Here is a 27,064-nt window from a genome sequence, read left to right on the forward strand (position 1 = left end):
TGTGGGTAGTTTAGTATTGAGCATATTTTGTTTTGTTCAAAGCGAAATTTGATGATTTTTACGGAGGAATGAGGGATTGTTCTTTTAGGGCTTCATCAAGGTTCATGCATTATTTTCATTGAGGATATTTAGTGAGTGGCCTCATCCCAAAATGGAAAACAAATCAATAGTAAATGTTAAAAATGTCAAGGAAATCTCATATTTTGTGGAAACAAATCATTTGGGCCAAGTCAAAATTGCCTCAGCGAACACAACAAGGAAGTGGATTTGGGTAATTGCAAAACAATATCAGGGCATTTTAAAGTGGAGACTTGCCCACTTTAAATGGGAACAAGGAAGAAGAAAAAATTCCTAGAGAAACTAGTAGACATATAATAAAAGTAAACAAAATCTTTGAAATGCAAATTTCATCCATGGAACAATGCCTCCTTGAAGATAACATCAAACAACTTCGAAAAATCTACAAAGTAGAGGAAGAATTTTGAAGAGAAATGTCTCCCCTCCTCCATGATGGCACAAGTGTTGAAGATATAGTTGATGGTTTGATATTGAAGTCAAAATCCTTCCTGAACCCTTGAGCCAAAGAGGTCTCTCCTCCAGTATCTCTAAGAATATCCTATGAAGAGTCATAGCATTTAGCTTAGAAAGTATGACCCACCATGATCATATTAATAAATGACAACCACTAAACCAATGTGATAATGTATTCATAATTTCCTTGCAAAAAAAATTAACTTCTTGTTTGCCCCTTTTTTGTAGTGAAAGTAGATTTCCTGATTGTCTCCATCATATTATGCCCCAACACTAGCTAACCAACATGACAACCGATTCACAATAAATGTCATCGACAATGATGTCAAAATGCGCAATTGAATTTGTTAGTTACCCCTTGTGTATATCTCTTGCCAAAGAAGAGGAGTCTAATCTACTCTTCCTTGGCAAAGAACAATTGCCATTGTCCTTTCCACCTGCCAGAACGAACCTTGCAACCTTTAGCATCTTCATGACATCCAAACATACAACTAAATCCACCTCCTCTGATCACATTGCATTGGATAACTCGTCCTCATTCCACCATTTTGATCAACTATCAAAGCCTAGAAATCATTGACCCTTGCAAAAAAACCTTTGCAAAGTCCTCTCCATTCACATCTGATTTGGAACATTGCAAAAAAGTACTACTAGCGTATAATCTTCTCCCTCATGTGGTTCATTGAACTCATAACATCCTTTCAAGTGGTGAGATAAACAACCATTATTGTGTTCACGATTTAGAATACCCTTTTCTTTCTATTACTAAATAGCCAATACTACTTCATGCCTAGTTTAGTACATATCCCCTAGTTTTACCAAATACTTATTTTACTACCTCCAAAACCTATAACCCTCTACCCAAAATCCCCACCCTTTACAACAACATTGCTTCACGAAAGGCATTTTACATTGTTTCATAATTTTTCCTTTGTATATGAGAAAGAAACTAAATGTTACTTCTCCCTTATCCAAGATAATGCTCTTGATTACATATTGAACAATGTATCATGATATTTCCTTTCTCTCTTCGTGTGAACTTGCTCAATTAGCGTCTAAATACCTTGTGAGATAAAAAATCAATGCATGTATTGTATTTGGTATTGTGTCAATTATTCATTTTTAATGTCTTAATAATGTGTTAATTGCCTTCCAATGCATGGTCAGTCTCGAATTAAAATTTTGACATGGAAAATCCCAATTTTACAATTTTGGGAATCAGAGGCACATTGCAGGGACAGTGTGTATCCATCTTGGTGGATAGTGGGGCAACCCAAAATTTTATTGATGCACAATTGGTGGAGTGTAGAGGCATTCATATATTTATATATATCTTGAACAACGTGGGCAATAGAGGATGCCCATGCTTCGCCTCAGTTATCTTCTTGGTTGTTGGTTCGATATGTTGAGGATATGGTTGATGGGAAAAGTGTTGAGGATATGGTTGATGGTTCGATATTGAAGTCAAAATCCTTAACCCTTTAGCCAAAGAGGTGTCTCCTCAAGTATCTCCAATAATATCCTATGAAGAGTCATAACATTTAACTTGGAATTATGGCCCACCATGATCATCTAATAATTAATTGAAATAGCACTAGACCCCAATTTAGGGACTGGGTGGATCATATTGTGAGACTATGCTAGGGTTTTCCCTTTGAGGAGGGTCCAGAGAAAAAACTTGATTTTTGGAATTGCCTCGGATTTCCAAACCACCTTCCAGTGGTGCCAACTTGGCATGGGGTAGTTGATGTTGCAAATATAATGGTGAGCAACTTGGATGGTGTAAGAGGATCTGGATGGGTCCCAACGAAACACATCAAGATCGTTCTTTTTGACTGGGGCTCTACTATGCAAAAGGGATTGAAGGACAGAAAGACTTGCGTTAAGACTATTGGGTATGGCTGGGAAGGCCCAACCTGACCAAAGAAGGGTGTGAGGATCCCATTGGGAGATCTGGTTCAGGGGTAATGAATGCCTGTTCTTTAAAAAAAGGAAAGGATAGGGTGGACTCCCCCATGTCTGTTTATTGTCTGTTGACCCATGATTCTGTCTGCTCCAATATTGATGCTTGCACCTCCCTTGGGGATTTTTGAAGTATTTTGAGCAATTAGTGGAATTGCTCTCTTGCATAATTGTCAAATTTTGGAGGATTCTCTATTGGGAATATCTCGATCAAGAAGCTGCTGTCTAGGAAAATTGAGGTATTTAATTTCCAGAACTTTTTTCCACCATGCTGGGAGTCCAGTAATGAGTCTCCAAACAATTTTGCCTCCAAAGGCTAAATTGAGAAATTTAGGAGATCTAATTCCAATACCTCCTCGGTCTTGGGGCTAGATCACCTGCTTCCAATTAATCAAGTTGAATTTCTTTTTATCATTTTCCCCCTGCCATAGGAATTGGCGAAGGACGATTTCCATTTTGTTGTGGAAGGAGGTCGGAGCTTGAAGAAGAGAAAAATGATATAGGGGGAGAGAAGATATACCTGACTTAAGAAGAGTGAGGCGACCAGCTGGGTTGAGCCAAATAGATCCCCACTGGTGCACTTTTCTTTTCATTTTGTCGACTACTTTGTCCCAGACTTTTGCTCTAAAAGGTCCAGCACTTACCGGCATGCCCAAGTAAGAGAAGTGAGTCCAATCATACTTGCATGTGACTCCAAAGATGATGGCGATATTATGAAGCACCTGTACTATTGTATTCCAGCCATATATGCAGCTTTTCAAATTATTTACCATTCCGCCAGAGTAGCTCATGTATTTGTCAAGGAGAGATTTGAAGCGCTTGGCTATTCTGGTGGAGGCCCCTCCAATCAGTAGGGTGTCAGCGACAAATTGTGAATGATTTATGTTCTTGACCCCGTCCCCAAATTTTATTCCTGTGATTAAGCCAACCCTCCGGCTGAAGTATTTTGTGCCAAAGTTCATCGACATTGCGACCTTCACTTTCTCCGCCTTAGTGCTTAATGTAGCACATTCTTCCACATCTAGCTTATACAGGTTCTTCACACGAACCCCGATCTGCTTCACCTACCCCGTGGCTATGTGTCTCACGAATGTTTTTCCTTTGTTGAATATCACTTCACAACCATGGTAAACCAACCACTCAGTGAATGCTAGTAGACAGACCCCTAATCCTTTACCTTTACCTTTTTTTACTATCGCCTCATATTGAAATTTTGAAGACAAAATATTTCTTTTCTCTTAAAAAATTGTCTTAAAGTCCCCCTCCGCATAGTAGTGCCAAATGTAACAATAAACAATTTGTCTCTAATCGTATCAGCATATATGAAAGGGATAGAAGAGGAATTGATGTCCGAGAAATCTTGTCAGTAAAACTTGTCGTGCTCTTCTTAGTCGACTACCCCCACAAAACAAAGAGCCCAACAAACCGTTGTCTTTATATAAGATAACGTGAATGGTAAGTAAAATAACAACCTCGGTATAGGCGCAAGACAATAGATGTCTACAAGCTGGCTGACTTAGGGCGCACTGTCACAATCAATTTTTCAGTTGTAATTAGATAATATCATCCTAAATTGATGTGTTTGTGTCTTAATTGTTAATTGTATTAAACATAGGTTTTTTTTTCTAAGTAGTACTGATCTATTAATATAATACAAAAAAAGTTACAGAGAAACCTGATCTCAGAGATGTTAAGCATTAGTCATCATCACAAAATGCAACTGTTGGTATTAGACTGCCCCAACAGAGGGGAAACCAGTCCAAGAAGCTTTGAAGATTGCCCCTATTATGGGGGAAACTAGCCATTGAACCAGAATAAATATTTCAAAGTAGACCTTGGTTTTCCAAAATGAACAAAGAGGAATGCAATCCTGAACCAAAAAGATAGGGACATAACCAAGTAATAGTATGCCATTTCCACCTAGCAGAGAGTCAACCAGAGAATTCAAGACACTTGGCGTGAAGACAGAACACATCCAGACCACAAAACCACGAATCATAGAAACATATCTGCCTGGAAGTTGGACACCTTTGCGAGAGACCAAAAACCACAAAAAGTGAGACGAATCCACCTGCGAGCTGGAGAACTTTGCATGAGGCCACATGTTAGGCTGGTGGTTCCTCCATGGTTGGCTCTTCCTCAATCTGGTAGGCAAACTGATACCAATTGTCATCCTCTTAAGACACGTCGCGACCTTGAACAGTTGGAGAATCTACAATGCCTTCAGCATCCATCTGTCGCTTACCAGCGTCCCCAGCATTATCTTTGTCATGCAGAGCCTTACTGCTTTCACCTTGCTGCTTGTTGCTGATCCCATGACTACCTGTCTCTTCCCTGTTCTGCTTGTTCCCACGACTGGACAGAGTAGCTTGCGTCGCAGACTCTTCCTTGAAATAAATTGTGATGGTAGTAGTGATTGTAGGCCTGTTTAGTGAACTGCAGAAATGAAATTGTGTGCTGTGAGGGCCAAAAAAAGGAGGGAGTGGGAGATCCACAATGTGGATAACATTGTCCCTCCAACCTCTCCCACTTTTGGTATTCGGGTAGCTATGAGTGGGGTTAATGAGCGAGTTGGGAAATTCAGTAGTTGAGTCTGGGGAGTCAGAGGTGGAACTGGTAGAAGCTCGCGAGCGGTTAAAACCTCCATGCGAACCTCCACGCCTACTGCGCATGCAGTGCCTGAGGTGAGCCATGGCTGAATTGACAGTGGAAGAATTGGAATGAAGGCGACGATGAGCGGGAGCAGGGGTGGGTGAACCACAATCAAGAAGACAATGACAGGAATGCGAAAAATGAAAACCATTACCAAAATTCTGACAAGGGAGAATTAGGCAGCGACTGCCTGTAGCAGTTCTGAAACACGGTTCAGTCGCTTGTGGAGGAAAAACGCCATGGAGAAGGGGAGGAGTAACAAAACGGTTTGCAGGGGCCATGGTGTTGAAGGAGGTGAGCTCGTCACAGCTTTCGGAGTCAATAAATGTCACCTGCAAGGTGTTTTTAATCCATCTGCGGTGAGCTCTCAGGACGAAGCACTTAGCCAGATGGCTTCCCAACCCACCGGTGATCCGTCTTGTCATTTAAATGTCGTTGTTGACACCCGCATCCAGGTGCGTTTCCTCTGCATTTTCCCTTTCCTTTTGCACTAGATCATTGAAATCCTGCAATTGATGAGTATTGGCTATAGTGCTAAGAGCTCCTACATGAAGAGTCTTACCACTTTCAACGCCAATGTTTGCTAGGAGGTCTGCTACTTTGTTACCATTCCGATGAGTGTGCTTGATGGTAATTGCTCTACGAATGAGTAGACACTGTTCAATCTGTTCCAGCCTTTACGCCAATCTCCAACTGCTACCCACTTTATGTGCTGGAGTTCCCTATAAGATCTGGTTGATCATGTTAATTAAGATCTAAGAGTCCCCTTCAATTATGAGTGGGAAGAATCTATTGTTCTGAGCAAGGAGAAGTCCTTGCCAAATTTCTTCTAATTTGGCTGAGTTGTTTGTATCCCAACCTATTGACCCCATGAATGTTTGGAGAACATTACCCTTGTGATTTCTAAATATTCCCCCAAATCCTGCTTTACCTGGATTTACCTTTGATGCTCCATCAAAGTTGAGCAGTACCATGTGTGCGTGGAGTCCATTTGTCAGGTGTATCTCTAGAGGGAGGGATTTTCCTTAGGTGTACCTGCTCATGGTTCCACTGAAGGTTCTAGTTTAGCCATATATTTTGTTCCTGTGGTGTGGATGGGAAATCATCATCAAGCCACGTTTGGAGCATCAAGGTTTCTCGGATGTTTTGACATATATTGATCCATAGAACTTCTATGGGAGAGGAATGGTCTTTGAAGATCTGACTATTTCTCTCTTTCTAGATTGTCCACATGAGGAAACCTGGTATTAGCTTCCATAAGGTGTTTAAGATTTTGCTTTTATAAGGGTGAGGTGCCCAAGAACGAATAGTGCTGGTTAAATCCTCCTTATTTCGTCCATCTCTTTGACATCTGAAGCTAACCTTCTCCCAAAGTCGGGTTGCTAACAGACATGAGTTTAGGAGATGTTCCTTAGTTTCTTCTGCCTGTTTACAATTTGGGCAGATGGAAGGTCTGTGAAAACTCCGTTTCCTTAGATTATCCCAAGTAAGGATTCTATTTTGGTACAGCAACCAGAGAAAGGTGGAGATTTTTGGCCAAATTGGTGGTTCCCAAACTTTGTGCCAGAGGCTATCCTTGATAGTATGGTCCCTTAGTATTATATGATATGCTTCCCGGGAAGTGAAGGTACCTCTCGTTTCATAACCCCATCTGATGATGTCTTTCTTATCTGATTGGCGAATTTTCCTGTTTGAGAGTTCCGTATCCAGGCTATCTTTGATGGATTGCGTGGCTTGCCCAAGAATGAGGTTCGAGCATAACCATTGCCTATAACCTTGGTTGTGAACTTCCTCCCAAAGTTGATTTACTTTGATCGTCGGTTGCTCTACCCAATCCTGAAGCTGGTGGGGCGTGAGTAGGTCCTTCAATTTTGGTCTTTGCTGCCAGGAGTCCTCCCAAAACCTCGCATTATCTCCATTCCTGATTTCCCAAAAACTGTGTTGTTGGATTAGATCTTTATGTTGTTTAGCAGCATTCCAAATTAGAGAGCTTGTGCCAACTTCTTTGAGCCGAATTAAATCATCCACTGGTCTATTATGAGCATACTTAGCTGTCCAGAGGATTGCCTAAGGAGTATATGGGTTCGAGAGCCATCTCCACCAGATGCGTGCTCCCATGACCTCGTTGCTATGCTGAGGATCCCGTAATCCAGTGCCTCCAGAGGATTTTAGGTGACAAACTGTTTCCCACTTTACCAGAGCCCATTTTCTTTTTTGTTTCGTATTCCCCCATAAAAAATCCCGTTGAAGATTTTTGATTGCTTTAAGAACCCATTTGGGTGCTGCCAGGACCGTGAAGAGGTAGAGCGGCATAGATTGTAGCACTGCCTTGATTAGAACTAGGCGACTCGCCATATTGAGAGCTCTGAAGGTCCATGAAGAGATACGGGCTTCCAGTTTTTCTAGGAGAATTTTCTAGGATGAGTGCTTTAAGGCAGAGGCTGTCATTGGAGCTCCCAGGTATTTGGAGGGCAGAGATGCAATCGAGAAGCCCAAAATTCTGGCTATGGAGGCTTGAGTGATGGGAGGTGTGTGAAAGAAGAAGACTTAAGATTTTGATTTGTTAATGCAGGCGCCAGAGGCATCCGAAAAATCAGATAAAATTGATTTCAGCTTACGGGCTTCCTGGACCGAAGGATGACCAAATAACATATTGTCATCCACAAATTGCTAGTGGGTGAAAGCAGGGGTATTCTGGAAAGAAAGGCCACGTAATTGCTGGTTTTGAAGGGCATCTTTGTTGTAACATCCAAGACCTTCCGCCATAATAAAAAATAGAAAGGGTGAGAGAGGGTCCCCTTGTCGGATACCTTTGGACGGGTGGAAGGGGGTGGAGGGGGTCCCGTTGACAAGAATTGAGAAACAGGTAGAAGTGATGAGACTCATAATCCATCTTACCCAAGGGGGGGGTAAAGCCAAAGGCTAGCGGTATTTTTTGAATATATTTCCAGCTTAAAGTATAGAAAGCTTTTGAGAGGTCGATTTTAGGAGCATACCTGCCTTTTTGGTTTGCTTTAGGGAGTGAATGATTTCATGAGTGAGAATTATGCCATCAGTGATCTGGCTTCCTTCCACATAACTTGATTGCTCCGATGATATAAGAAGAGGAAGCAGGGGCTTAAGGCATGTGGCGATCACTTTGGAGACAATTTTATACAATACATTGCATAGTGCAATAGGTCAGAATTTGTCCAGAGTCTGGCTGTTCTCCTCCTTAGGGATGAGGGCGATGAAGGTGGAATTCAAGGATGGAAGCATCCATCTGTTAACTCTGGACTCCTCGACTACTTGCCAGACTTCCTCCTTGATTAGATCCCAGAAGTTGTGAAAGAAGTCCAAAGTGAAGCCGTCTGGTCCGGGTGCTTTCCCAACTTTGAGTTGTCACATAGTTGTCTCCACTTCCTGTAAAGAAATAGGCCTGAGGAGTATTTGATTATGTTCCTCAGTTACGATCTTAGGAATAATCTTGATGATCTTCTCTATAGCTGGCAGCCGATCAGTCTCCGTTTCCTGATGCACCCTCTGAAAGTGGGTGAGGAGTTCCTGTTCTATATCTTCATGCTTCTCTAGATGTTCCCCTTGTCGATTTTGGAGGAGAGTAATGTTGTTGTGCATTCTCCGTTGGATAGTGGTATGGTGGAAGAACTTGTATTGCGTTCGCCCTCTTTAAGCCATCGGATCCTCAATTTTTTTCTCCAAATAATCTTTGCCTGTCTTGCTCTTTCTGAGATCTGCATTTGTAGTTGACGTTCTTGTTCTGCTATGGTTTCAGATTTGCCTTCAGCTATGATTCTCTGCTGTAATTTTTGCATTTCTTGTTCAAGAGTGTTTTTCGCCTGAAAGATATTGCCGAAGGTAAAGCGATTCCACTGTTTTAATGTTTCCTTGATATGTTTTAGCTTTTGTTGGAGCTTGTACATTTTTGCGCCTTCTGGTGGTGTGAAATTTCTCCATGTCTCTGTTATCAGGTTATGAAAATCGGGGTGATTTAGCCAAACGGCTTCAAAGCGAAAGGTCCTGAGAACATTGTCTCCCGGTCTTTGCCAGTGAAGCCTAATAGGCCAATGGTTCGAGCCAGAGAGTGGCAATATGGAGGCCAAGAGATCCCTGCCAAGATGGATTGCATTATCAGAGATTAGGAATCTGTCCAACCGAGATGCAATTTGGTGGGCATCTGCACGCTTGTTGTTCCAAGTATAAACGCCATTATTGAATTCCATATCTATAAGCCTGTTGTTATGAATGTAGTTTTTGAAGTGCGTGCTTTCACAATCCAGCTTGATCTGTCCTCCTCTTTTTTCCTCCAATATTGTAATCATGTTGAAGTCCGCTCCCGTGATCCAAAGTGGGTGGGATCTTTCTGAGTTGATCTGAGTTAGGGTGTTCAATGTGTCTACTTTGTTTGTTGCCTCCTGAGGGAAGTAGACATTAGTTAAGTGTCCATGAACATTTGTCACTGTTAAATGAAACTTGGCCTGAATAAAGTGCTTACTAGCATGCATGTTGGTAAGTGTTATAGCTCTATCATCCCAAACGATGACTAGCCCTCCTGAGGCTCCCATGGCTTCCACCGCCACTTCTTTGCTTCCTGGCCATGCTTTGGCAAGGATGTGATCCAATGTTGTGGAATTACACTTGGTCTCTTGCAAGAAGAGAATTTGAGGCTTTTCCTGTTGTAGCATGTTCCTTATTAATCGTCCCTTCCCCGGGCTGTTGAGCCCTCTGATGTTCCATGAGATGAGCTTCATGGTTCACGATCGGGAAGGGGATTGTCTATAATTCTTATTCTTAGAGTTTGATCCTACCTAACTTACATTGAGATTTATCACCACCTTCTTGGAGAATAATGCATATGCCATATCTAAATGTTGGTATTCTTGTATTCAAATGCTCCACCTTATTGTGATATCAGAGATATTATTTTATTTCTTCAAAGATTCACTTAGCTCTCTCGAGACACTCATAACTTATGAGTAACAAGTATAATTAACTACCTTCTTAGAGATTAACATACACCAAGTTGCTTGCCTCTTACATCCAATCCTCCAACACTACTAGGAAGAGGCCCCATGGCTAACTTCAAAGGTAACATAAGCAAAATTTCAAAAGCTTAAATTACTCCCTTAACATCATGATCATTACACTTTTCTTTATGGCCTTAAATGTTAGAAATGCATCTCTTAAGCAACAGGAATACCTCTTTCTTTTCAAGCTTCATTATCATTACAAATATGTTACCTACTAATATACGCCTAATGATTTTTTCTTCATATTTCTTCTTTTAAATCATTTTCTTCTTTATTTCTAGTGTGTTTTAATATTCACATTCTCATCTCCATATATTCATTCTTAATAGTTTTTTTAATATTCACATTCTCATCTCTATATATTCATTCTTAATACTTTTTCAAACCAACAGTAGTTCTTATAAATATTAAATATAAAAGTGGTCATTGTATTAAATATAAAGTTTTGTCTTAAAATATTTTTGTCTCAAAATTTTTTTGTTTTAAATACAAAGTTTTGTCTTAAAATAATTTTGTCTTAAATTGTTTGTCTTAAAATAATTTTGTCTTAAACTATTTTTGTCTTAAATATAAAGTTTTGTCTTTAAATTTTTGTCTCAAACTACTTTTGTCTTAAATATAAAGTTTTGTCTCAAAATATTTTCGTCTTAAATTATTTTTGTCTTAAATATAAAGTTTTGTCTTAAAATATTTTTGTCTCAAACTACTTTTGTCTTAAAATATTTTTGTCTTAAACTATTTTTGTCTTAAATATAACGTTTTGTCTTAAAATATTTTTGTCTCAACCTATTTTTGTCTTAAAATTTATATTTAAGACAAATCAATTGATATTAATTTTTAATATAAAATAACTAAAATAAAAAAATGATTTTTTGAGATTTCTGAGTACCAAACATTAAGCAATTGGGTCACATCCTTTACTAAGAGCCAATAAAAACCAACTCAATTTACTATTCCCATGAATGCACATAGAAAATTATATGTACTCCAGGTACACTCTAAAGGGTGGAAACACAACACATCTAAGAAGTGGTATTAAAATTATTCAAAAGATGTCAATTTTATAGTAAAATGCAGCTGTAAATATCACGAATTCCATACCATCCAAAAATAATTCCTAGGGTTATAATACCCCAAGGCTTATGGGAGTGTTTCAGTTTGTGCTCATCTAACCACATGTAAAATACAAAACATTTCTAGCGACCACCTTCTCTGTTCTTACTAGTAACTCTGACATGCCTTGCCACTTGCAACCACAACAACATTTCCTTTCTTTCGCTGACTAGGAAGGAGAATTCTTAAGGTATATTTAATTATTAATATGATATATTCCATGGCGACATGAAGATATTTGACTTTTCCTCTATTGTTCAAACAGGGGAGACCATTTGTTTTTTTAAGGAGAGGAAAAAAAAGAAAGAAAGAAGAAGCTGCAATAAATTTCTCAACTATAATAAATATGCCAACTTTCCATTTTAAATCTGAGTCATATAAGGGGATATGAGCAAAAAGTTAAAATTACTGCTGACATGAATTGACACTATAGAATCATGTAGCAATTCACAAGAAGGCATGAACCATGATATTAAAACAAGTATTTAACTGCATCAACAACATCATCCACTCTGCTCAGTGATTGTTAGTGCATAATTATGTGTGCATGTTATTTAATTATTTGTGCACACCTATAACAAAAATACACACAATAAAGAGTTTTGTAATTACCCAAATCATAGCGTCAGAGTTATCGAGAAAAGGTTGACTTACTCTAGTTAGCATTGCTTGATTTTAACATGCATTGATAGATCCTAAGTTGAAGTAAGCTTGACTTGGAACATTCGTCTATTTTAAGCATAGCTAGTTGAGTTGTGGTTTAGTGAACTGCAAATAAGCAAGCAGTTAGAGTTAGAATGAAACATTTGCACTGTAACAAGGAATACATACTGAAATACGTGGATTGTTTTCTTTTCAGGGAGAGCCCACATCTTTGGTTGGATAGACTTATAGATCTCTTTTTTTCTGATTAGCAATCTGGAGCATCCATTGTTGTGAAAACTGTATTGAGTCAACATGATTACAGTCTTCGATTCAACCCATTCAACTTTCTCCTCCTTCTTACATGAGAGAGAATTGAGTGGGTGGATGCGTAATGAAGTCATGACTCCTCAGATTCACTACCTGCATGCCCCGCGCGGAGCGAGGATAATCACATGGCTGTCGATGTAAAGAAATCAAGTGAATACTTACCTCAAACTGACATATGTCCACCTTCTTAGGTTGGGTTTACGCAGAGTTAATTGCATTTTTATTTGGGCCGTCATCCTTGATTCATGATTTATACTACTACATGCTGCGTGATTTGTCATTTTAGCGTTGGATATGATTTTCCTTTTTTCCAAATAAAATAGAATGAAATCATTTACATGGGCATGAGTATGGATGTGATGGGCCAAGGGGCCTGAAAGTAGGGGTGCAACTGTAGCAACACCGCACATCATAGGCATGGACATGGCCCTCACCTTCCAACTTCTCCTCACCTCACATGCAGTGTACTGACACTGCAATCAATCTGTGAAAAAATATAGAATGCATGAAGCTCCTAACTTCCGGCGACGTCGCAACAACAAAAATCCCTTGTTCTTCTTCTTCCCATCTGTCGACGGAGAAATAGGCAAACGTCATCTCGTCCCCTGTGGCTCAAAAAGACGTTTGATGCTAAATATCCTCTGCCATCTTCACTACAAAACCAATCCTAACAAACGCTCATCTTTATCTATCTTCAAACAAAATTCTCTCGGAGGATAGAGGAGTAACATGAAATTTTCACTTGAGAACAACGAGTTCATTCAATCAGTGATGAATATCGGGATAAGCATCTTACCTTACTTGAAGTTGCAATTTTCTCAACAGAGGCCATACTTTCGTCATTACTGAGCAATGAATCAAATCTGGGGACTACCCTGTAACCGTTCCTGATTTTAACCAATTTGGGAATCCAAGGATATCATATTCTCACCACATTGTTGGATTCAAGAGCGATTTCTCATTCTAAGTAGAGTCGAATTCTACTCCAAAATAGAAAGCAGTTCCAGCTGACCGTGACTTCGAAACTAGTGTCACACAAGCAAAAAAAAAATAGACAACAATCAAAACCTACATCACTAATTCAATACTATGACTAACACGATTTCCAACACTAGGTCGTGGTTTCGCTCTACCTTCTGGAATCCCTTTCTCATCTCGGTCGACTCTTTCAACAGAAAAAAATATATGTTTATATAAAACTCGGGAGCGCAAAATTATGGAGGGACACACTGGTGCGTCTGCTCCACTGCATGCATACATAGCACTGATAATGGGTTCTCAGCGAGAGCGGTTTCGTGGAAGGGAACAATCGTTGAAATTTTGGAAATAGCCATATAGTTCTTTTCGAATGCAGTAATGTCTTTAAAGAAACCCGTAGTATCGAGCTGCTTCTAAAAACTCTAAAAAGTGAGCTTTTACAACCGCCTTTTCTTAATTCAATTGGTTGCCATGACTAGAAAACCTCCGCCTTGCCCTAGTTTTTTTCTGGAAGCGTTTGTCCTCACATTGCAAGGCTTGCATTCCAATGGTGGTTAGGTCTTATCTCCTAAATATTAATGCCCATACACTTTTAGATAAATCCATACCCTCTGCATGTTTTTGGGTTAATTCCTATCCGCAACTAATGCAGCGATCAACATGATCGGAGAGGGAGAGTGTAAGGTCCTCGAGCTTAAGCGCGGTTGGGCGCTGGGCAAGACGACGTGCACGGCGGGCGCGGGTGCGGGCCACCGGCGAGTCGAGCTGCACGAGGGCGCGCGGGCGGGCGCGGCGCACGGGCGGGCGCGGGCGCGCGCGGGCACACGGGCGGGCACGGGCGCACGGCGGGTGAGCGCACACGATGCGACGTTTCGGTGAACAGAAATGCGACGAAAGACTTAGGCCCAAATACGACTAAGTATTATGTGGACACACATATTATATGAACATATGGGGTTTATATATATGTGGAATAATAAAACAATAAAATATAATATAATCAAGCCATGTAAAAGGGATATGCGAAGCTTTATATACATGTTAAACGTGGAGCATAAAATATACAAAACCGACCACATAAAACATAACGTGAAGGCTTCATGGCATTATTTTACATGTCGGCCCAAAGTTATGTGCTAAGATATGAAGCGTATATATGAGAGGTGGATGCACCTCATTTCATCATGGAATCTTCGCTCATCTTCATTCGTACAAGGGGTAAAACAACATAAGGGTAAAGAAGACTACGCATATCTCATGCGTAGTACTTCTAAGGTGTAGTTTTGACTTAAGTACGGTTTGAGGTGTGAAGGTGGAAGTTGTGTGCTGTTTTATGCAGGATTTGGTGGGAAGGTCGAGTGGCTCGGGTGAGCACTCCTTCTTATGCAAAGGTGCATAAAATGTTGTAAAAGGCTGTCTATGCCTTGGTTGTAAATTGTTCTAAGTATAGACTTGGAGTTTTGCCAAGTATACTTGCTGATGTATTATTGAAGAAGTTGTTATAATATTATTGTTGGGCAGACTGTTCGGGAGTTGCCCCTCCCTTTATACTTGTGTATTGTTGATGTTCTCGGTTTATTGTTCATGGTTGATGATTGAGAATGTTCTTTGTTAAAGTATAAAGGATAAAACTTTATTCGGTTATAAGAACACAAGTTAAGTAAGTTTATGTTGAATTAAGCGTAGTCGATAAACGTTAGTATTGTTAAAAAGAAAGCGTTCGGTGGTGCCGCACCTCGCTACAAGCGGTTGGAAGATCACCGCAGGTGTAGGGGCGTGACAGAGAGGATGTTGATGTCTTTTATAATGATTTTGGAAGATTCCTAAGTATTGACAATTTATACAAATTCGGTTTCGACATTTGCATAAAGGGAAATTTTCAAAAAGTCCAATATTATTGTTATGAATCACGCACCCTAAAAATTCCTCCACATCCAAGCTCAGCGTACCCTACCTCCATACCTCGTAAGAAGGGAACACGCATGGGCAGGACATCATCTAGTGGCATAAGGATTTTCTGCATAGTATATATAATTTCTTGAAGCGATAGTGTTGGTGGTACCATGTGTTCTGCCCAGGGTGCTTTGTCAATTTTAAACTTCACTCCATCCTCATCGATGAATCTTACCAGGGGTTCCATCAATGAAATACATGGACGATATGAATGAGACCAAAAATACATGAATGCATGTAGGTGCATCGCTTGTCTTCATTTAGACGCATTAGAATAGTTCTCCACTGGATGTGATAGGTGGTATAAGGACATAGGCTCTATGAGAAATGTGGTAATGTCATCGAAATAATTATCATTATTTCAGACTTTCTCAAATACTAGATGTAACATATTTTTCCATAGAGATCCTCATATATATATTTTAAGATTAAAACCACATATCCCCATTTATATCATTGTCGATACCCTTTCCTTTAAATGATAACAAGGTGTTTATGGGATGTCAAATTTTGGACTGTGTTTGAATGCATATAACCCCATCTTCCTTAAATTTAGTTGCTTGATCCAACTAAATTATCATGCATATGATAATAATTCCTTAATAACCCATATTAACATTTGGATTCAACCTTCATGAAAATCAATACAGTATTAACATATTCTAAGTTTCGAGATCCAATTTCGTCTCTATGGATATCGGGGTTATTTTCCTTGTAAGGATTTTATAATTAAAACCTTTCAATGAAACACTATAGAGGTGGATTAGTCCATAGGCCTCAGTGTTGAATTTTGGCACTTCAATACCATTTGTAATGTACCTCCTGAGCCTACCTGGGAAAACAACCACTAGAATCCATAAGTTCAAATTTTTTCTTCATTTCCAGTGAAGATTCACCCCTTAGCACATGTATTATGTTTCTTTTATTACATGTTCATTTTTAGTTCTACAACTATACTTATCTTCATAAAAACACAAGTAAGGAATCCACAATTCTACATACTCTTATAGTTTTTGCCGAGTCCATGATGGGTCCTTTAGATTCCTTATACCACTTAATATCATATCTATCACAGATTGTAGAAAGGGAGCACGCAACCCATACAATTATTCTCAATGCAATCATTAACAATAACTTGCATCTAGCATGAATCATAATTATCGTACTATAGGCGTAGTCAAATATGTTAATGTCATAACTCCTAAGAAACATGCAAAATAGCTAACCCAGTCTTTGTTTCACATGCATAACTTGCTAGTCTAGTTTCCTTAGAAATCCTTATGATAGACATGGCATGGATGACTTGAACCATAATTAGATGCATTACTGCCTAAACTGTTTTGCGTGCACCATGGTCTTATGCCAATTTAAAATAGAGATGTCATCTAGTATTAAATTGAATAGCTATTCCAACCATGACCATCTCAGAGAGAACTCTTAATGAAATCATTATCATAAATATACACTGCCATTATTGTTGCCTATAGTATAAAAAAATCATACTGACATATATATATGGCACACCTAGACTTAGCAGATGCACCCGTTCATAAGCATAGACAATGTTAAACGTTAAGCTACTTCATGTCAAGCACTATAACGGAATATACATTTATCTTCTTCCTCATGCATTTTGTTTGCATAAGTGAAAAAAAATGACAACATGAACATTTATTTCATGCACACTTATATGTCATGTTCCTTTACTACATCTTGGACTACTTCCACCTATGCATGTGACTAAAATCATCTCACAAATTGCAACTAACACTGGTAATCTACTCATGTATAACATAGAAAATCATGCAAAGTTTTCCATAAGCGAAATGAATTTGAAATGGAGAGGAAAGAAGAACCATACAAGAAATTTTGGGCAAATGAATCCTACTAAAACATCACTTGGAGAGCGGAGCACCACCACCCAACCATGAATCACCTTTGACTTCCCCCGAGCCAAGGTTCTTTGCATGGATCAATTGCCTCCAATTGATCTATGCCATGGGTATTTAATACCCTCTTTCATGATATAGTTTCCATTAGCGGCATCCCACTTTTATGGATTTTTTTCCATTTTCCTAGGCCTTTTTCTGGAAAAACTCACCTTTATCTCCCACGAGGCTTTTCCTCATAAAATCTTGCCTTTATCTCCCACAAGGATTTTATGTTTTTTCCTTGATGGATATCTATCTCCAATCCATCCAAGCTTATCTAGAATCACATCTAGAAGCTTATCATGAAAGATTTATCCCTATCCCATTCCTCAATGGGATTTGACAAGAATCTCATCTCTTGGTGTCTTGATTTTCCAAGTGATTTATTTATTAATTTATTTAATAATATATTTGCTTTCCATATTACATATCACAGCTAGCTTTTCTCATCTTAGGTTACAATAATCTAACACACAAGGGAGGGGTGTTACATTAAGAAACATGACCTTGTGGCATAAATATTGAGGAACATATAAATAAAACATATGTCAACTAAGATGAACATCATAATTCTACATAACCATTAAGAAATATTACAATCCAACAAATCATTTCACAAACATCACAATGCAACTTAATCCTTCAAAAAAATTACAATTCAATCTAAGTCCACCAAGATGAACATTATAATTGGACAAAACCATTATGGAACATCACATTGAAACATAACCCTTAGGGAATGTACATTGCATCAAGACCTTTAATCGACTTATGAGATGTGATGAAATATTTTTGAATCAAAGTTAAACATAATCAACCATAATCAACCAAAATCAACCAGTTTCAACCTTAAGAAACTGTCGTCAATTAAAGTCAACCATAATCAACCATGGCTAACAACAATAAACATGGTTAGCCATAGTCCATTGAACTCAACCTTAATGGGTGATGGCCAACTCAAGATAACAATGGTTAACTTAAGTGAATCATGATAAACATTGTGATATGAAATAACCATTAAGGAATGCTACAATATATGCTAACCCTTGAGGAACACCACATTGCGACATAATAATGAATAAACATACAAATTTGACATAACCCAACCAAGTAAATCGTCATAATGCTACATAATGATTCACGAACATCACAATCCAACACATTGTTTCATGAACATCACAACATGACATAACCCTTTAGAAAATTTGAATTCAACATAAATCCACCAAGATGAATGTGGAAAAGAGAACCATTAAAGAACATGAAAATTGTGACATGACAATAACCAATGCAACAATGTTACATAGCTATTAAGAAATATGAGAAATGTAATGTAATTTTTTTCTAATGTTATAATGTGACATAACCCCTTATGAATATTACAATGCACCATAACCATTAAGGAATATTGTAATTCCATATAAGGTAACCAAGATGAATATCGAAATTCATTATGACAAATGAGGAATGTTACACTTAAATATAACCCTTAGGGAATATCACAAGGTGACATAGCCCTTTATGAACATTGCAATGTGACATAATCATAATGGACATTAAAATCCAATATAACCTTTGAAGAATACCACAATGTGATATGACCCTTGATGGATGCCACTTTGTATCATAATATTTGAGGAAAATAGCAATTCCACATAAGTTAACCATAATGAAAATCGCAATGTGACACTACCATAAGAAATCATGGTTTAACAAAAATCAACATGGTTAATCAACCACGGCTAGCCATTGAGCATGGTCAACCAATGTGATGCATAGTCAACATAAGCTAATTATAGTCAATCATGGTTAAATGTAGTTAATTATAGTAAATGAACATAAACAATACCAAACCCATAGTAAACCAAAGCAAACCACCGTGAACCAAAATTGATATTAATTAATTATGATAAATAATATTTAACCATAAACAACAATAGTCAACCATAATAAAACCAAAGCAAACCATGTTATAATGTTGTCAAACATAATCAGCCATACTAAAATATCATACTAATATTTTAATAATAATTACGTTTTATTTTAATTCACAAATCTAATAATCATCTCCACACAAATTTACAATCAATCAAAACAAGTAAATAATAAAATAAATCAATATACATTGATTAACACCATTAATTACAAAATGCAGAAAATGATGTTGCTTTATCAATCACTTTTAATTTTATAAGTGTGCTAATATATATTTTTAATATAGAATATATGATTAAAATCTTTAAACAAATTTCTTTAAAGATTAAAACATAATTAAAATGAATTATAACATTAATCATACGCAATCACCATTATACTTATTATTGTTAATATAATCAATACGTATCAAAATAAATGTTTTTTAAAATAAAATTTCATAACGCTAATCTATATTCATCTTTATTGTATCTATTGAAGGGAAGGCATCATTTATTTATTGTAAATTTAACGCATTCTAAAAATAAAGTAAAAAAAACAAACAAACAAAATATTAGTAACTATAACATCGGTGTTAGAGCTCTGCGGCGGTGTTAGATCTCTTCAGATCTGCGCTCCTTGCGATATTTCAGCTCTACGGCGGTGTTAGATCTCTTCAGATCTGCGTTGCGTACAACATCGACGTCGACATCATCGTTGGAGATTTGTGAAATATATTTTTGATGCTGGTTTACATCGAACGCTGAGATCTCTAACTTTTCTGCTGCACTCAAGGCCACCGCTGGAGCGTTGGTTTACATCGAACGCTGAGATCTCTAACTTTTCTGTCATAAAATAGTTCTGCTGCTGCATCATTGAACGCCGGGAGCTTTGACCGTTTTATGCTCTTGGCTGGAATTATGACGGGTATTAGCTCCGAATGATTGGGTATTTTTGATTTATCTCTTCAGATCTGCGCAGCTCCTTGTGATATCTCAGCTCTGCGGCGGTGTTAGATCTCTTCAGATCTGCGGTATTTTTGATTTATCTTATAAAGAGCACACCATTTAAACTTGGGTATTTATCTCCTCACGGCAGCTCCGAATGCTTGGGTATTTTTGATTTATCTCTTCAGATCTGCGCAGCTCCTTGCGATATCTCAGCTCTACTGCGGTGTTAGATCTCTTCAGATCTGCGATCTGCGGTTTGGCTTTCGATCTGGTGCAGATCTGCGTAAAATATGGCCCTGAGCTTCGCAAAAATAACTAGTGGCTCATCCGCCTCTGGAGGGCAATCTCCTGCCCATATCGTGAGTGAAGCCCCAGCTCCCACTATCCAAGTGGTCCAGGACTCACTCGATGAAGCTTTGAAGTTCTCCGAAAGTGCCCTAATTTGCCGGTTCAATGGTTTTTGGCCGCAGCTGATAGCACTCCACAATTGGATCTCGGAGGTATGGAAGCCTATCATTTCTGATGAAATTAATATCTACCCCTGTGCTAGAGGTTTCTTTATAGTAGATTTTGAAAATCCTGAAAGCAGACAATGTATTTTAGATTCCGGCCCTTGGTTTTGGGAAAAATCAGGCCTATTCATGAAGCCATGGAACCCATCATTCGATCCCTCTACAGCAGTGATAACCTCAGCACCAGTTTGGGTGAGATTGCCAAGCCTACCCTTGCATCTCTGGAATCTCTCCTCGCTAAAAGCCATCGGAAATGCAATTGGGAAATTTTACTGCAGGTGCCCAGAAACAGAGGAATATGCCAGAACCACCTATGCACGCATCTGTGTGGAAATGGATTTCAGCGTCGGATTCCCAGCTGAAATAAACCTAACAAGTAAAGACTATGTGTGGAACCAGAAGCTTGATTATGAAAGTGTCCTCTTCAGATGTCGATCGTGCTTTGAGACGGGGCATCTAGCCAAAAATTGCCCAAAAGCCTCTGAGAAAAATTTTGCTAGAAAAAACCACCACAGATCTACATGGTGGGAAGGAGCACAAAAAGAACACTACACTGTCATCAAAGAAGAATATTCTAGAGAAAACTCTGAGTCGCAAGAAATCAAGGAAGAAGGAAACAACTCTCAAAGCAAGCAAGGAGAAAGCCCGCCCCAACAAATCAACAGTTATGAGGATTTGAATACCGCGGAAAATAAACCTTCATTTAACATCAAAGCAGATCTCCTAAACCAAACTTCTCCGACTATAGATCGCGAAGCTAAGACACCAATGTCCCAAGAACCAGAAGAGATGAAGGAGATGCAAGACAAAGGAAGTTGGAAGACCGTAGAGAAAAGAAAGAAAGCTACAACACCAATCTCGCCAAGAAAGACGAGGAGCCAGACAAGTAAAAATTAAGAAAATTGTAGGTCCGATAGACCAATTTGGTCTCAGTGGACGTTAACCATCATCATCATCATCATCATCAAAAACAAACAAAATATTAGTAACTATATATAGATGTATTTATATAGGGTATAATATGTAAAATAATTAAACTAGTTCAAACTTTTCTTAGATCCAGAAATATTAATTTTATAAAGAAGGTTCAAATTTTTTATTGTGTAATTTTCTAAATACATGATATGGTATGGAATTAAATAATAAATTGAAGTAAATCAAACATCTATTCCATAGTAACTTTAAAGCATCTCACTATTGTCAATGCAATTACTATCTTTAAATAAACTAATTTTTTCGCCACAATAATAATTTTCTCAATACTACTTAATTATTTATCTCCTCGTCATCGTTTCTTTATATAAACAATTTTTTAAGAAGAGGTTAAAAACATAATATTCAGATATGAAAATCCTACTTGTCTTATTTGTGATTATGTTTGTGTCATGTAGAGATTATTAGTAGGTAGAGGTCATCTCTATAAGAAGCGTAGTATTTAGGATGTGGTTAGATCTAATTGGTTTGAAAGATATTCTCCAACTAATTAGCTTCCTATATTAGTGTGTGGTTGAGCCATTCACTCAACCACATGATTTTGTCATCAAGTGACTCATCTATCTCGAACCAAATGATGTATTATTTATATGTTTTCCATTATATTGTTTAATATAGTTCTTAGCACAATTTTACTTATACAATAATGTCTACTTTCTACTTTTACAATTAGATCCACACCTACTCACCTTTAGCATCTTGTCCTATAGTGGCTCTTCACTTCAAATCAAATCTTATCTTCATTTTCATTTCAATCATTGTTTTGAGTTTGAGAGCAACATGAAGAATTTTGGTGGAGCCCATATTGAATTTGTTCATGACACATCCCATGCTCAAGCCATTTGAGTAGTGGAAAACTATAATTGTTTGGCCATATCCATGGGCATGGCGGAAATGTTTAGTCTTTCTAGGGTAAGAGTACAAGTTGCTAGAAATAGTGGCTCGAAACTTGTAATGTCAACCTCCATGAAATTTTCCTTCTTGTGAAGAGATACGTGGATACCATTCATTGTACTTTCCAATTATGGTTCATGATGATATAATTATGGTGTGGATCTATTGAAGGCTATGATAAAAAGAGGTGAAACAAAGAAAATCCAAGCCATCTATAGCTAGTACCTTTTTTAGAATCATGAAAACCTGCTTCCTAGAGTAAGTATTCTAGTGTAGTGGGAATTCACATAATAAAGGAAATAAAGCGACCTACACCAAGAATGTGAGGGTGGTGTTAGGCTTAAGAGAATGGAGAAGGCATGTCATTATTGATAGAGATTGGAAGGAGACAAGGGCCATTTGGAATAATGGTGAGGTGTATGATTGGATTTCCATATATTGAATGGAAGTAAATGTGTGGTTAAGGGTCAAGTACTGGCAACACAAGTTTTGGTGTAGTTGATGTACACTAGACATGCTACTTAGATTTTGACATTATACAACAACAAAATTACATTTAAGTAGAGGAAGCCCTTGAAATCCCATTTCCCAAATCCCATTTCCCAATAACATGGAGTCTCTTTCTACCATAACAACCAAGTATGAAACATGGAGTCTCTTTCTACCATAATAACCAAGTATGAAACACACAATACTATCTTAAAGGAAGGCCACACAATCCTATCTTAAAGGAAGACGTTGAGGTATTGGATGAGTTATATGGGAAATTGGATGCACACATGGTGATGGAAACAAATTCTTTCATTCCTTCATGTTTTCATACGTATAGCATATATTAGAGAGTTAAGATGGAGAAAAATTTAAATATGTGTTCAAAAACATCGAGCAAGGGAAGAAATCCATGTTGGACTTTAAATATGCAAATTTCACTTTTGACAACTTTTTCCTCAGTACATATTAAACTATTTTATAGTATGCTTATAGGAAAGGAGTCATCTTTAAGTATAGGTACACTCATAAAGGACTTGAGATTTATTATTATCAAATTATGTTAGGGTTTTTTTAGGTTTGTGACATTTTGTAAATTCGTTGAAGGAAAAAGAAGGAATATCTGAGATGAAAAAGTAAAGTAGAAATGATGCATGGTCACATGATGTAAATTGGTTTATATTTTGGGTAGATGATTGCTAGAAAGGTAACATTTTTGTTGTTTTAAATTACTTTTGGTATTTATTGTACTAGAGTTGAAATGTTGTAATTGAAGATATATGGCATAGGTTGTACATGATCAATTTTACTTGAAACCCAAAAAGGTTTGGTAGAAGCTATAACATTCTAGCTATTGGAATGTGGATTTCTCCACATGTTTTGTAATCCCTATTGGCTTAAGCCTACTTGCATTAGTGTGGTAGCACATGTAATCAATTAATGTTTATCCTTGTTAAGCATAGACAAGATGTGGCATCAAGTTGTGGAATGAACAACTTGGTAGGTACATGTATGCTAGCTTGATGTAGAATCTAAGAAGTTGAGTCATCAAGTTAGCAAGGTGGGGGGGGGCATGTGACAAAGTAATATTAGAATGTTGGCAGGTTGGAACCAAGTTATGATTAAGAGATAGTTTAACATGTTGGTGAACTATGTAAGTGAAAAGGATTTTTAAAGAACTGAAAAGTACCATATATTACACCCATGTATCAATTTAGATGGATTTTTATTTATATGGAATTCAATGATCAATCTTTCTTCAAGTAGGAAAAGGATGAAAAAGTTTTCTACATGTACATGAAGCAGAAGAAAGCTCATTGCCATATCCAATGCGAAGACAATTAATCCAAGTGAAGACCAAAACAAAAAACATGTGCAAATAGCAATGAGGAGATTTCAAAAAGAAAAATAAGGACATGCATGTGTCCTAGATTCAGTAGTTCATAATGTAGGTGGAACCCTTGGGGTAGCAACCAATGTGAATTAATGATGGAGGATAAACAAGATAAAGTTTGTGAGTATTGTGGAATAATAATAGACTGAAGACCATATTGTCCTGGGAGTCACAATATTTTTTAAGCAAGTCTATGATGTCATGTTTGACTTGATGTACTGATCCTAGAAAATATTTGACTATGTACCTCATATCTCCATGAATGGAGTTTGTAATTGTATGTAGTTGATTCAGATGATGTACACCCCATAAATTTGTTATGTTGAGAAGGTCACGGTGATCTAAAAACCACTTTGTAGAGGAAGGCTTGTAGTAAGACAAAACAACTTGATATAATGTATTAGTTGTATTAAGTAGAAACCACTTGAGGCATAATGGTTGACGGTTATCCACAAAATCCCATAAATTTAATGATCAAGTGTGGTTATAAGTGAGTGAAGGAAAGCCAATGATGATGGCTAATGATCTTGTATGTGAGTTAATGTTACAACTATGAAGATATGTTATTAAGGGATGGTTGAATGAAGCATACACATGAAGGGGCATCCTACTAGGCCACTGAACAAAAGTACTAATTATCCACACATTCTAGTGGAAGGTTGTTCCTTTATATGGGTGTCAACATTTTGAAAGTGTTTCCATGATAAAGTTCTGATGTGTAAATGCCATAGGTAGACTTTCCTAATGAGGAGGTTCTTCCACTCATAGAGAATCATGTGTTTCATATGAGAACATATTCAATTGATGGAGATTAATGCAATTTGTTATTAAGAGGGAGTATTGGAATATGTAGCTCGAACTTGTCTTAGGTTGACTATGTTTGTGGATTGTTGAGAATATTGGTCACTATTAAGTAGAGTTCATCTTGTCACATTGAGTTGGTTAGATTTAGTTGGCAAGACATATTATCCAACTAATTAGTTCTTAAATTGATTTGTGATTGAGATATTATATTTTTCTTAAATGTATATTGCACAACTGTTTAACGTAATTTTATAAATAAAACAATGTTTACGCTCCATTTTCTTTGTTGAGTTTTTATACTGCTCCAATTTATAATGAAAATATTATTTATATTCAGGTGGTTTATAGTCCAAGAGATCCTCTAGATTGTAGATCCATTTTAAGAGAAGCTTTTCTCTTCGCCTGATGAGAGATTAAAATATCCAACATATAATTTGTGGTTATGAGCTTAGCGTATAAGCCCAAACAAATCATAATTCATTAAATTTTTTTTCATACTTCAATTTATAATGAAAATATTATTTTTATTCATGTCGTTTATAATCTAAAAGATTCTATACATTCTACATCCAAGTTTAAGAGAATCTTTTCTCTTTACAGGATGAGAGATTCAAATATCCAACCTATAAATTTTGGTAATGACCTTAGCGCATAAGCCAAACTAAATCAGAATTCATTTAAATCATCTCCATCAATTTTAACTTCAGTATAAGTGCAGTCAATTGCATTACCTGAAATCCTCTTTCTAGAGAGATCATGTTGTCAACTTTAAACACCATAACCTGACAGCAAAAAACACCATAAAAGCCAAAAAATATCAAGTGATGTGCTTAGAAGAATGCACTAAGCATACCGATCTTCTGATCATCCAGAGAAGATGAATCAAATTACAAACTAATTACCATACGGTGTAACATAGGCATAATATCGAAGTTTATCAGGAGTGGCATCTGCCATCAGGTAAACTGGATCAGATAACTTCGAAGCACGTATTAATGTCCTCTATATGCAATACGTATCGATTCTCGAGCATACCTCTGGGATGTGGACAGAAGTGTTAGCCGTGTCTTCAAGCAATAGACTAAGTTCATGCTCATCCTGGTCTTTCTTCAGTTTTCTGAAATGATTCCTCCCGAGCTTCATATCGACAGATGAACAAGATGCGGTGGATTCCAATTCCTCATGTATATCATCATATTTTTTCACTTTTCTAAATTTATTCGTTGTGCATTCCAAATCGTCACATTTATCATGAACACTTCGCTTTCCTCTAGCAACTGAGAAATCTGATCTAGGAGGCCAGCCTTCCTCGAAATCAATATCCTGCACAGGTGACGGTGGCTTTGGGGGGCCTGTGGAGGCATCCGAAGCCATGGAAGAATCCTTCTCACCGCCTGTAACGAATGACGCCTCATAATCATAATTTGGGTATCTCTCAGCAGCCTCTGAATACTGAGAATTTTTCTTCTGCGGTTGGTGAATATCAAACTGGTTGGTTGCGTTTCTATCGCTCGAGCTATCTATAGACTGATCCAAATACATTGTCCACCCAGACACCGAGATTTCATTGCTCATGCTCTCCTCGTTTTCACTTTTGAAATATTGGAACGGAGCAGTGTCATTAGGTATCGGATCTGCAAGTGTAGGAGGGATTAACGGTCTCTGCAACCTGCGATCCATGATTTTACTCGACATAGAGGCCAAGAAACAGTTGTCAGTACTCCTCAACTCAGAATCCACCATAAACTTGGAGTTCGTATGAGTAAGTCCCGAAATGTAGACACTGATATGCTATTCACTGCAACTATTTAATATCTGAAAATTAAATCTTAGCTTGATCTTATTTGCGATCACGACCATCTTAGCTATTCACGACCATCTCTACAGATTTGTCGACATCTTGCATTGGACTTATTGTCATTTTTTCTCGCTAAAATAGTACCTCAGATTATCTACCTCATAATGCTTCGTCTGGTCCAGAGAATTATGAAGACTT

General features: G+C 37.7%; 1 protein-coding gene across 1 annotated transcript; it reads right to left on the bottom strand.

The window, feature by feature from the left end:
* Nucleotides 1-19,647: 19,647 nt before the first annotated feature.
* LOC149216143 (uncharacterized) lies at nt 19,648-26,643 on the bottom strand. Its single transcript, XM_089389839.1, has 5 exons — nt 26,104-26,643; nt 25,971-26,018; nt 25,800-25,850; nt 20,127-20,262; nt 19,648-19,835 (listed from the first exon to the last, which is right to left on the bottom strand). Exons 1-5 carry the CDS (start codon nt 26,641-26,643, stop codon nt 19,648-19,650), a joined length of 963 nt encoding a protein of 320 aa, XP_089245965.1.
* Nucleotides 26,644-27,064: the final 421 nt, after the last annotated feature.

Source organism: Pinus tabuliformis, chromosome 1_1 (assembly GCF_031772625.1).
Source record: "Pinus tabuliformis cultivar Carrire ecotype Pingquan chromosome 1_1, CPIR1, whole genome shotgun sequence".
NCBI classification, from domain to species: Eukaryota; Viridiplantae; Streptophyta; class Pinopsida; order Pinales; family Pinaceae; genus Pinus; species Pinus tabuliformis.

Coding starts and splice junctions, on each gene's coding strand:
- LOC149216143 (XM_089389839.1), bottom strand. CDS start 26,643: ATGAGCAATGAAATCTCGGTGTCTGGGTGGACAATGTATTTGGATCAG. Junction 25,851..25,970: donor TGCCTATGTTACACCGTATG/GTAATTAGTTTG, acceptor TTTTGCTGTCAG/GTTATGGTGTTTAAAGTTGA. Junction 20,263..25,799: donor CTCTAGAAAGAGGATTTCAG/GTAATGCAATTG, acceptor TATTTTACGCAG/ATCTGCACCAGATCGAAAGC.